The sequence below is a fragment of the Antechinus flavipes genome, chromosome 2, assembly GCF_016432865.1.
Source record: "Antechinus flavipes isolate AdamAnt ecotype Samford, QLD, Australia chromosome 2, AdamAnt_v2, whole genome shotgun sequence".
Taxonomy (NCBI): domain Eukaryota; kingdom Metazoa; phylum Chordata; class Mammalia; order Dasyuromorphia; family Dasyuridae; genus Antechinus; species Antechinus flavipes.
This window is the reverse complement of record NC_067399.1, coordinates 452,863,691-452,875,884: the sequence shown is the minus strand read 5'-3', so window position 1 is coordinate 452,875,884 and position 12,194 is coordinate 452,863,691. Positions and strand designations below refer to the sequence as shown.

Below are 12,194 nucleotides of genomic sequence, written 5' to 3'. Positions count from 1 at the left end.
CAAGAAAACTAATTGATAGAAATGAGGAGAGACAGACAGATGGGGGTGGAGAGAGCAAATTCTAGGCATGGAAGACAGACAGTACAAAGTTAAAAGATTTGGGAGATGGAATACTGTGTTTTGAGGAATAACCAGTAAGTCAGAAGAATTTTGCTGGAGTAATAAAGTTCTGAAGAATGAGTTTAGAGCAGTCATTCAGGAGAGCAACTGGACCCTGGGTACCATTAAATTGAGAATGATAATGTGAAAGGTATAGGATTAGTTCCTAAACTTTCAAGTGTTTAGTCCATTATCTAAAGCTAACAACCTCTTCCTTTATCCAGACAAGACTATTACACAAATTACTGTTTATTTTAACTACTGCATAATTCAATGAGGAATTAATAGTAATTTAGTTTATCCACTTTTCAGGATCCTCAAATACATTATTCTTGGGTCCCCAATAGTGATGTTTTGGTTTTTTGTCCAGGATAGACAAGATAATTAACTTATCTGTGTGTTGCTTTGTTCCCTACATAATAACTGTACCTTATTGCCCTGGAATCGTCTGTTCTCTTTTTCTCTTTTATTTTCCCCACAGTATGATAGTTCAGAAGTAATTCTTAGAATATGTACTGACTCTGTATGCCCTTTAGCATCATAACTTTTTGCTTTATCTTATGACTTCCATTCTTGTGATATAGTTGGCTCCTTCCCAAATTGTATCATTCCTTGTGCCTTTTTAAAAAATTTTTTTTGGCAATCTTGGACTCAGAGATGCCAGATATAAGCTCTGTACTCATGCTTTTATGCCTCTTTTTAAAAATGATTTTTGAATAAATGAAAAGAATTTAGGGATGAAAAGTTTTTGTCAAGGGTGGGTTTAGTTCTGAGAGGTAAGGGAAATGCTGTGAATACTGGAGTAGAAAAGTAGTAAGGGAATAGAAAGTTGAGATGAGATTTAGCCTCTGTCTTCAAATGGAGTCTACTGTCCATTTGGGAATAAGTCCCAAACCTAGGTAACTAATACACATTTTTGTATAACAACATTAAAGAGATGCAAAACATAATGCCTTTTTTAAAATTTTATTTTATTTAATAATAACTTTATATTGACAGAATCTATGCCAGGGTAATTTTTTACAACATTATCCCTTGCACTCGCGTCTGTTTCGATTTTTCCCCTCTCTCCCTTCACCCCCTCCCCTAGATGGCAAGCAGTCCTATATATGTTAGATAGGTTGCAGTATATCCTAGATACAATATAAAACATAATACCTTTAAGAAATCCAGATGGGGAGGCGGTATTAGATGAATTCAAGTCAACTCTTTAATAAGAATATGCTTATTATATGCCAGTGCTAGGCAGTGAGAATCCAGAGAAAGGCAAAAAACAGCCCCTGCTCTTAAGGAGCTCACAGCCTAATGGGAAAGACAACATGAAAACTACTTGCAAACAAGATATATAAAAGAAAAATTTGAAACTATCAACAAATAACAGGCACTAGCATCAAGGAGTCTGGGGAAATGTTTTCTGTAAAATTTGAGATTTTAGCTGGTTCTTGAGGGAATCAAGGAAACTTTTGTGGTAGTCTAATCATGAGTTGGTGAGGGCCTGTACAGGAATTGTGGCAGAATTAGAGGACAGAAAGGGGGAATATTCAAGAGATGCTACAAATGTAAAATCAATAGGACTTAGCTATATGTTGGATATGGGGAGTAGTGCTAAAAGAGTGAAGAGTCAGAGGATGACTAGGAGGATAATGGTGACTTTGACATTAATAAGAAAGTTAGGAAGAGAAGAGGACTTGGGAGGGAAAGATGATTAGTAAGTTGTGAACCTGTTAAATTGAAGATATCTTCAAGACATTCAATTTGAGATATCCAGTAGGCATTTGGAACTGGTAGTCTGGAGGTTAGGAGAGAAGTTAGAGCTGGATAAGTACAATTGTCGAAATAATGTTCATAATTGAATCTAAAGGAGCTGGTGAATTTACCAAATGAAACAGTATAGAGGAAAAAGAGAAGAAAGAAGAGGTTAGAGCTAAAGAGGAGAGCCACTTTTAGCAGGTGTAACCTGAATAAAGTCTCCAGCAAAGGAGACTGAGGAAGAAAAGTCAAACAGATGGGAGGAGAACCAGAATATTGTCACAGAAATCTAGACAGAAGTATGAAGAAAAGAGTGATTGAGGTTAAGAAGGATGAGTTCATCAGAAAAAACCTTTAGATTTGTCAGGTTGGAGAAGTTTGGGTAACTAGAAAGAGCGGTTGGTAATTTTGGAAATAGCTGAATGATGATGTCAGAAGCCAGATTGTAGAGAATTAAGAAGAGAGTGAAAGGAAAAGAAGTGGAGGCTTCGATTGCAGATAGCCTTCTTAAGAGGTTTAGCCACAAAAGGGAAGAAAGCTGTGTCTGGGACAATAGCTAGACGAAGAAGGATGAATTGAATGAGATTTTTTTTGAGGATGGAGGCAATATGGGTATGTTTATAGATATTAGGAAAGTAGCCAATAGACAGGGAAAGATAAAAGATAGGGGAAAGAGTGAGGATGATAGTTAGGGCAAACTTCTGGAAAAGTTGGGATGGAATGGGGTTAGTTTTGGCAAAGAGAAAGGCCAGCTTTTTATGTGAGACAAGGGTGAATGACATAGTGGTAAAAGGCATCTGGAAGGGAAGAAGGGAATGTTCTAGGCAATGGCCTTAGTTATGATATTAGGTTCTCAGCTGAGAGCAGAAAGAATTATAAGGTTTTAGGAGGGATCAAAAATTTTGAAGGATTGCTTTAGTGAGTAGGAAAAATGAGTGAATGAGGAAGAATTTCCTTGCTGCTAAGGTTCAGTTAAAATTGTTTAAGAAATTATCCAGTGAACTCAGCAGAGTTTTGTGATTTTTTTTTTCTCTTGTCCTTCAGAAGCATAACTCGGAGTGAAATCCAAGCATTTAATAAAAAGTAATACCAGATTGAGACTTTGCAAGGCAGGATGAGTGATACAGTAAGAGGGATAGGGCCTCTAAAGAAGCTATCATTGTAGAGTTGAACTGGTTCATTGGGGGAGAAGGGATCATGATAGGGAAGGGAGGAGAATGTTACCACTGCAGTGTGATGATCTGGGAAAGAACTAAAGATGGAAGGATTGGAAATCATAGTGACTAGGGCATAGGAGCAGGTGAATTACAATAGATTTTGAGAACATAAGGGAATATCAGTTCATGGACATGAAAGTGGAGATTTTATGGTGGATATGGTGTTTGAATTGGGCTTTCAGAAGCAAGTAGAAATTCAATAAGCATAGAAGAGGAGAGATAGCATTCCAGACATAGGGACTGACAAGAGCCAAACAAATGAGAGGGGAAGCAAATAGGATCGTTTCTGGGATAAAGAACAGACTATTTGGACTGGTGTGTGGAATATATGTAAAATAAAGGAGAAGTTGGTACCAGGTTTTGGAAGACTTTAAATGTCAGGCAAAGGAAGGTGAACTTTATGTGGTGAGCAATAGGAAGGCACTTTGGACAAAGGAGTGACATGACTAGATCTGTGCATGACACAGACAGATTGTTCTAGCAACCAAATGAAAAAAAAGTCTATTTTTTTAAAAAAAGCATTGAAAATAATATACTTCGTTGATAAAAAAGAATCTCAAATTTCTTCCTTTTTATTTTTTCCTCAGGTAGTTTTAATTAGAGCCTATTTATGTATCCCCAAAAGGGCTACATTATATTTTGGGGAGTGGTGGTAGTGGTATGTTTGTTTTGTTAAATTAGAGCCCAACTTAGAATATCTAAAAATCCTCTTTTCTTCTCCTACCGTCTTATAGAGAAATGGGGTCCTATCATAAATCTGATGGCCTGTTATTCTCTCTGAAACTTGTTTACAAAATGAGTCTTACTTAAAGAGGAGGATTTTTTTTGGCTCTTCCTCACTTCGTTGTTTTGGTTAGGAGCAATGTTGGCTATAGTGTCTTGAGTTTAATTTCTAAGTAAAAAGTATCATTTTTTTTTGATAAGGTGTAATGTAGGCATTATTCCATAAATCACAATGGAATTCTGTGCCCTTTAAAAGGACCCGTTTAGTAATCTCAAGACATTTAAATTTCTAGAACGGGTAACTATGTGAACATTGTTAGTCATTGTTTTCTTTCCCTATATATTCCCCTATAGATGTTATGCTGTTTCACCCAGGTGATTCTAGAAACACCTGTTGTTTTGTGGAGGTAGAACTCTAGATTGTTTTTTTATTCAAAGTTGTGATAGCTCAGTATTGTGCCCTCTTCCCAGGAATATTTAGAACCATTGTTATATTGGCCCACTGTGAAGAATATTTTAATAGAGAATGAGTAAGCATAATATATGTAGAATTCCCATTTCCTGGGAATTATCAGATTTGTCCATTACCAGAGGAAGCTTTATGTTTTGTTGTGGTATCTTTCATTAATTTAGTCACTCTTCTAATCCATTATTTTTTATATTAATGACCACCACCATAGGTAAACTGTAGTAGTGATTTTTGTTTACACATTTCTCTAATTTTGAGGACCAAAAAAATCAGCTGGAAAACTTGAAATTAATGTTTACTATCTTCAGGTGAATTGTAGACTTTTTTCCTAAACCCAAATTTTTATGAAATTTTGAAGTTCAAAATTGTGTATTCAATTGAATACACAATACACAATAAAGTCTTCCTGTAGAGCTTATTTTAATATTAAATTGTTGGAAGCTAATGAATTTTATTTTCTCCTATGCATCTAAAGAATATCCATCTTCTCATTTCCATTTTGAATTAATAATTTTAACATTGTTATTTATACCTATTATAATCATTTGCCATTTTTATATTTTCTCAAAAGAATACTTTTGGACACTTGTATTCCTGAAAGTGTTTTGTTTCCCTGTCTTTTTAAGGCAAGATCATAATATGTGTGTGACATGAGCAGTAAGATATTTGTAAGGGAAAAGAGAAATGGTTCCACAAAGTGAAGTCTTCTCCATACACCCTGTAATGTTTACTCCTTTGGCATAATGGATTCTGCCAAACATTCAGTCATCTTGTAAGGGAGATAGTACTAGGACCAGAGCTGGAAGCTACAGACAACATAAACTGTTTAACTTCTCTCTGGAGAATACCTAGTAATTTGAAATTTGTAAACGAGAAGATGATAGAACATTTACTTTCGGTTGAGTTTGCATATTATTAGGAGGGAAGAAGAGAAGATAACCTTCTCATTTATCATTTGTACTTCTTTGCTAGACCAGGTTTCTTCCCAGGAAAGGGAAAAATCCATCTAAATTAAGATTTCCATTTTAACTGAATGAGAAAATGTCTCTTACCTCCATCTATCCCCACCCAAAAAGGAAAGAAAAAATAACAATCTAATTATGTCATTCTCCTACACAACCTTCTATGGCTCCCTCTTACTATTGAGTAAAATAATAATCTGGCATTTTTAAGCCTGGACAGCTTGACTTCAATTTTATTTTCCTGGCTTATTTCACAACATTGCCCTTCATGTCTCCATCTCCTGTCACACTCCACTACTCTTTGCTTTCTTAGAAGTTCAGTCTGTAGAATGCTAAGGATTCAAAGAGACCTGAGTATGAATTCAGCCTTAGGCTTTTATTATCTCTATGAGCCTGGAAAAGTCACTTCTGTTTCCTTTTCTGTAAATTGAGAATAATTGTAGCTCCCTACCTTATAGGGTTGTATAAGCATCAAACATGGCAACATGTATGAAATACTTTACAAATCTTAAAGTACTATATACTTACTAGCTACTATTATTTTCTGCCCTTTCTTACCTTTATTCTTTTGTGCTTGCTGTCCCCCCATCTCTAGAGTAGATTCCTTTACTTATGGACAGCTGCCAGTATTTTCTCAGAAGCATGGATCTGACCACTTTACTTTCCTATTCAATAAACTCCAGTGGCATTGTTTCCTCTAGGATAAAATATAAATTTGCCATAAATTTTTAAAGTCCTTCACAGCCTGACCCCAGCCTAACTTCCTAACCTGACATTATTCCTTGTCAGCACTTGAAGATCCAGACCAGCTGGATTTTTCCTCTGGCTTCTGCATACATTGCTGCATCGCTCACCTTTGGGCCCATGCCCTGAATATCACTCATGCCTAGGCACATTTTTTTCCTTCTCACCTCAGAATCAGACACTGCTGCTCTTTCTATAAGTATTAATCTCAAGTATCTCCTTTGGAAAGCTTTTTCTGACCTGATCCCTACATTCATACATTTCTCTCCCTTGATAGAATGTAAAATACTTGAAAATACATATTATTTAATTCTTTATATTAGTATTCTCAATGAATGACTATTAGGGTCTGGCACAGCTCTACATTGGAAGTTTTTTTTCAGTCTGGTATAATTTGTGCTCCACTGTTTTGACTTTTGAGAACCCATTATCACCTCCATGACATAATGAGGCACGTAATAGGTGCTTGATAAATGTTAAGTTGAATAGCAGCATTTTAAGAAAATGGGACAAAACAGAATCTGGAAAGAATCCAGTTGGGAGCTAATTTTTTTTTCTTAGAACTGTAGAGTGGTTCAAAATGGTTAATATCTTGCCAGAATAGTTGCCCAAATTTGTGGAAATTCACGTGGTTACAAGCAGTGATCTTTTCTCCTGGATATGTAGCAACAGCTTTTTCCACCTCTTCTCCCATCTAATACAGTGCTGCTATATCACACTAATAAGCTGGAGGGAATATGTTAGAATTAATTAAGGACAAATTTCCTTCCCTGCTTTTAGAAAAAGCTTAAAAGATGTTTCTCAAATAGTATTTAGTATGACCAGTTAAAAATTGGTATTATAATCAGTGTTGGTACCTTTTCTATTTCATGGAAAATAAAGAATACAATTAAATTCTTCGAATAAATAGAATGTTATAGAGTGTGCTAGTGAAGTTAATTTCAACCTTGCTGTTGTATCATATCAAATAAGATAGTTTGTAAAGTGCCATATAAGTGGTCAGCTGTTATTCCAAGGCTTTATTAAAATGTAGAACTCACTCTTTGACTTAAGCCTCTTTAGTATATGTATCTATATGTATATAAATATATATGTGTGTGTGTACATACACAAGCAAGCCAACTTGGAAAAAAACCTAATAGACATCTGTACTCAGAAGACAAATAACTTCTTAATCAAACACCTGACTAAGTCAGGTGCTGTGCTGACAGAGGGAAGTAGGGCACTATTTTCAAGGCTAAAAAGTTATGAAAAGTAGGACAAGGTGGAAAAGGAAGTCATCTGTCTAGGTCATCGTTTTGCCTCTACTTTTGACATCATAACCTAATGTCAAATCAATGTGTTGCCTTAGTTGTCATCTGCCAAAACTTTGGCACATAATAAATAAGCAACACTCATGTTTTTATTCACATTCATAATATAGCAGCTTCATTTCATGAACACTCAACTATTGTGTAAGTACAGAGTAGAAGTAATACAGCATTAAGATATTCTCTAATTCCAAATTCAAAGCTTTATCTCCTAACTTGTCATAGTAGGTTCTCTAAATATTTGTTGAATTGAATTAAACACTGTACAGTCGAACTAAACTGCTCATTTGTTTTGGTTATTTGAATAGGATTATGGATCTAGAGCTAGAAGTAACATTAGTGTCTATCTACTCTAATACCCCTTATTTTACACATGAGGAAAAAGAGACTCAGGAAGGGTTAATGACTTTCTCATAGTCACATGGGTAATGAGTATCTGAAACAGAATTTAAATCCAGGTCCTCTGACTTTGGAATCAGCATTCTTTACATTTTGCCATGCTACTTTTGTTCATGTTATTCCTGCCTCTAAAAATCTTCCTTTGTCTTATGTACCTTTATGTATTTTCCTTATTCCTCAAATCCCACATCTACTATGGAGTCTTCTCAGATAAATCTAGTCCATAGTAATGTTTCCCTTCCTTAAATATACAGAAGTTATTATGTCTACACTTTATCAATTCATTCCTCCTATATAGAAGAAACCCCTTATCTAGGTTGTAGAATGTACATTATAAATGTGAATATAAAATGAGGAAATTTTACTAGATGATCTGAAGTTCCATCCAGATTCATTGTACTGCTTTGTGACATCTCTTGTTTTGTTGGTTTTTATTGTACAATTTTTATGTCTCTTTTGCCATATAATGATTTTGTAATCATAGGCAAATCACCTAATCTCTCAGCGCCCAAAACACTCTAAGATAATAAATAAAAGGGAAGTTAGTTACCAGTTTAGTAGATCAGTAGAATTTCTGCACAGTGAGTCCTACACCAATGTAAATTTCAAACCAAGTAACAGCTAAACCAGATACCTTAAGATAATAGAACCTGTGTCAGATTTTGTTATAACTTTTGGACATCCTTGTAGGGGTTTGAAAATTGTGTATATATCCTTTCTGAAAATTTAAGCCCTTTGTATGTTCTGTCTAAAAAAAAAGGCTTTAAAGTCTTACTATAAATCATAAAATCTCTTATCAGAAAAAAAAAGTATGCATGTATACGGATGCCTATGTATAAATACCTATGTACACACACCTGTTTATTGTGTGCATGCACGCATATACCATGGAGAATGAAATTTTCTTAGAAACGTAAACATTTATAAAAAATCTTAAGTTCTTTTACACACATACACACACCCTTCCTCTCTATGCTGGTCATTAGATAGCTACCTGTTTTTACTGTTCCTTTCTTAGCTTTGCCTGATTCAATTCAGAGGTAACATCTTTTTTTTTCTTCTGTAGACTATAATGCCAAGAAGAAAAGGAAAGCTGCAGAGATTCACCAAGCCCTGAACAGTGACCCTACCGATGTGGCTGCTCTCCGCCGCATGGCAATTAGTGAAGGTGGGCTCCTGACAGATGATATCCGCCGTGAAGTGTGGCCAAAACTTCTCAACGTCAACATAAATGACCTTCCTCCTCCACCAGGTATAAGGAAAACAAATTTGTTATGGGAAAGGAAGGACAATTTCAGAGGTTTTTTCTCTGTTGCTGATGTCTGGAAATAAATTTGATTGTCTTAGGATGATTTGTTTGGTGGTGTCTGTGGAAAGAACTGTTAAAGTACTAATATAATTACTTCACAAATACCTCTATTTCACCTTCATTGAATCTCATAGTTATAAGGGGCTTTAGAAGGCATCTAATCCAGCCTCTTCCAATACTAGAAATTCTTTCTCTAGCATTCTGGACAAGTGCTCATCTGACTTCTGAATATTACCAGTGATGAGGAGTTCAATATTGTTGTGATTACAGTCATTATTAATACCATTACCTCCTGGGCAGCATGTTCTATTTTTGGACATATTTATTAGGAAAATGTTTCTTTGTATTTTGTAAAAATTTATCTTCCTTATCAATAGACAATTTTCAGATAATGTAATTAAATCCATCTATTGTCATATGAAAAAATGCTCTAAATCACTATTGAATAAAGAAATAAAAATTAAAACTTTTTTTAGGTACCACCTCACACCTCTCAGATTGGCTAAGATAATAGAAAAAGATAATGATAAATGTTAGAGGGAATGTGGGAAAACTGAGACACTGATGCATTGTGGTGGAGTTGTGAAATGATCCAACCATTCTGGAGAGCAATCCGGAATTATGCCCAAAGGGCTATCAAACTGTACATATTCTTTGACCTAGCAGTACCACTATTGGGTCTGTATCCTAAGGAAATCATAATGAAGGGGAATGGATTCACATGTGCAAAAATGTTTGTTGCAGCTCTTTTTGTGGTAGCAAAGAATTGGAAAATGAGTAGATGCCCATCAGTTGGGGAATGGCTGAACAAGTTGTGGTATATGCAGATAATGGAATATTATTGTTTTATTTAAAAAAATGATGAATAAGCTGATTTTAGAAAGGCCTGGAAAGATTTACAAGAACTGATGGTTGAGTGAAACAAGCAAAACTAAGAATACATTGTATACAATAACAGCAAGAATATGCAATGATCAACTATGAAAGATTTGGCTCTTCTCAGTGGTTCAGTGATCTTAAAACAATTCCAATAGACTTGGGACAGAAAATGCCATCTGCATCCAGAAAAAGAACTTTGGAGCTTGAATCTAAATCCACTACATACTATGTTCACTTCTTTTTTCTGTTTGTTTTTTTTCTCTCCCATAGTATTTTCCTTTTGCTTTGATTTTTTCCCCCCAATATGATTCAAAAAGCAATATGATAAATAAATTAAAAAAAAATTACCTCCTATAACTTCTTGCCTACCTATGGTATCTGGATCCAAACAGGACCAATTTATTCCCTTTCCTAAGTTATTTGAAGACAATATTATAGGGCCCTCTCTTCCCTCCACAATTCTTGAGGGTAAAATTTGGTTTCCATACTGTCTTGTCAATAACATTCTTAAATATCTTAGAACTAAGCATTGAACTCTAAAAGTGGTTTCATAAAGGACAGCAAAACTCTTGCCTTACTCATTTCAAGCACTACTTTTTTTAATGTAGCTTAATATTATATTGTCTTAAATAATAATAATAACTAGCACTTATATTGGATTTGAAGGTTTTTAGAGCACTTTGCAAATATTACCACTTTCTCTCCTCATAATTGCCCAGAAAAGTAGGTGCTATCAAATAAGATAATTTTTGTAAAGTGCTTAACACATTGCTTGGCACATAGTAGGCACTATATAAATGCTTATTATGCCTTTCCCCCTTTTACAGTTGAGGCATCTGAAGGAGAGATAAAGTGACTTGTCTTGAAAATAACCCTACTTGATCCTTCCATCCTCTCTTTCATCCTTTACCTCTTCTGCTCTTTGTAGCTAAACTCAAGAAAGCTGTGTGCAATGGGTACCTCTACTTTTCTTTTACTTGCCTAAGTCCTTAAAATTCAGCTTTCAACTTTAATATTCTATCAAAATTTCTCTCTTCAAAGTTACTGATGCTCTCTTAATTGCCAAATTCAGTGAGAAAAGTCTCAATTCTTATTCTCCTTGACCTCTGTGCAGCCTTTGACATTGTTAAGTATTCTTTGTTCCTTTAGAAATGATGTCTTTAGGTTTTCAGGACACTAATTTCTCCTAGTTCTCCTCCTACCTATCTAACTTTTCGTAGTCTGTCTCTTTTGGTAGATTCTCTTTCAAATCATATTCAAAACTGCCGATGTTCCTTAAACTTCTTTCCTAGGCTCCCTTCTCTTTTCCCTCAATACTATCTCTCTTGGTGATCTCATCAGCACCCATGGATTTAATTAGGGTCTCTAGAGTGATGATTCTCAAATCTTATCCTACTCCAATCTTTCTACTCATCTCCAGTCTTGCACATCCAGTTACTTTTCAGAAATCTCAAACTTCTTTGCAGATGATATGATGGTATACCTAGAGAACCCCAGAGATTCTACCAAAAAGCTATTGGAAATAATTCATAATTTTAGCAAAGTAGCTGGCTACAAAATAAATCCCCATAAATCCTCAGCATTTTTATACATCACCAACAAAACCCAACAGCAAGAGATACAAAGAGAAATCCATTCAGAATAACTGTTGATACCATAAAATATTTGGGAATCTATCTACCAAAGGAAAGTCAGGAATTATATGAGCAAAATTATAAAAAAGTCTCCACACAAATAAAGTCAGACTTAAATAATTGGAAAAATATAAGTGCTCTTGGATCGGCCGAGCGAACATAATAAAGATGACAATACTCCCTAAACTAATCTATTTATTTAGTGCTATACCAATCAGACTTCCAAGAAAATATTTTATTGATCTAGAAAAAATAACAACAAAATTCATATGGAACAATAAAAAGTCGAGAATCTCAAGGAATTAATGAAAAAAAAATCAAATGAAGGTGGCCTAGCTGTACCTGATCTAAAATTATATTATAAAGCAGCAGTCACCAAAACCATTTGGTATTGGCTAAGAAATAGATTAGTGGATCAGTGGAAAAGGCTAGGCTCACAAGACAGAATAGTCAACTATAGCAATCTAGTGTTTGACAAACCCAAAGCCCCTAACTTCTGGGAAAAGAATTCAATATTTGATAAAAACTGCTGGGATAATTGGAAATTAGTATGCAGAAATTAGGCATGGACCCACACTTAACACCATATACCAAGATAAGATCAAAATGGGTCTATGACCTAGGCATAAAGAACGAGACTATAAATAAATTAGAGGAACATAGAATAGTTTATCTCTCAGACTTGTGGAGGAGAAAGAAA

At 34.9% G+C, this 12,194-nt stretch overlaps 1 protein-coding gene across 1 annotated transcript in view; it reads left to right on the top strand.

Moving 5' to 3' along the window:
* Window positions 1-12,194, top strand: part of TBC1D20 (TBC1 domain family member 20) — a 50,938-nt gene that overhangs the window by 1,810 nt on the left and 36,934 nt on the right. The window contains exon 2 of the mRNA XM_051979461.1: window positions 8,739-8,924. Coding sequence (XP_051835421.1) covers window positions 8,739-8,924 — 186 coding nt within the window. The remainder of the gene's footprint in view (window positions 1-8,738; window positions 8,925-12,194) is intronic.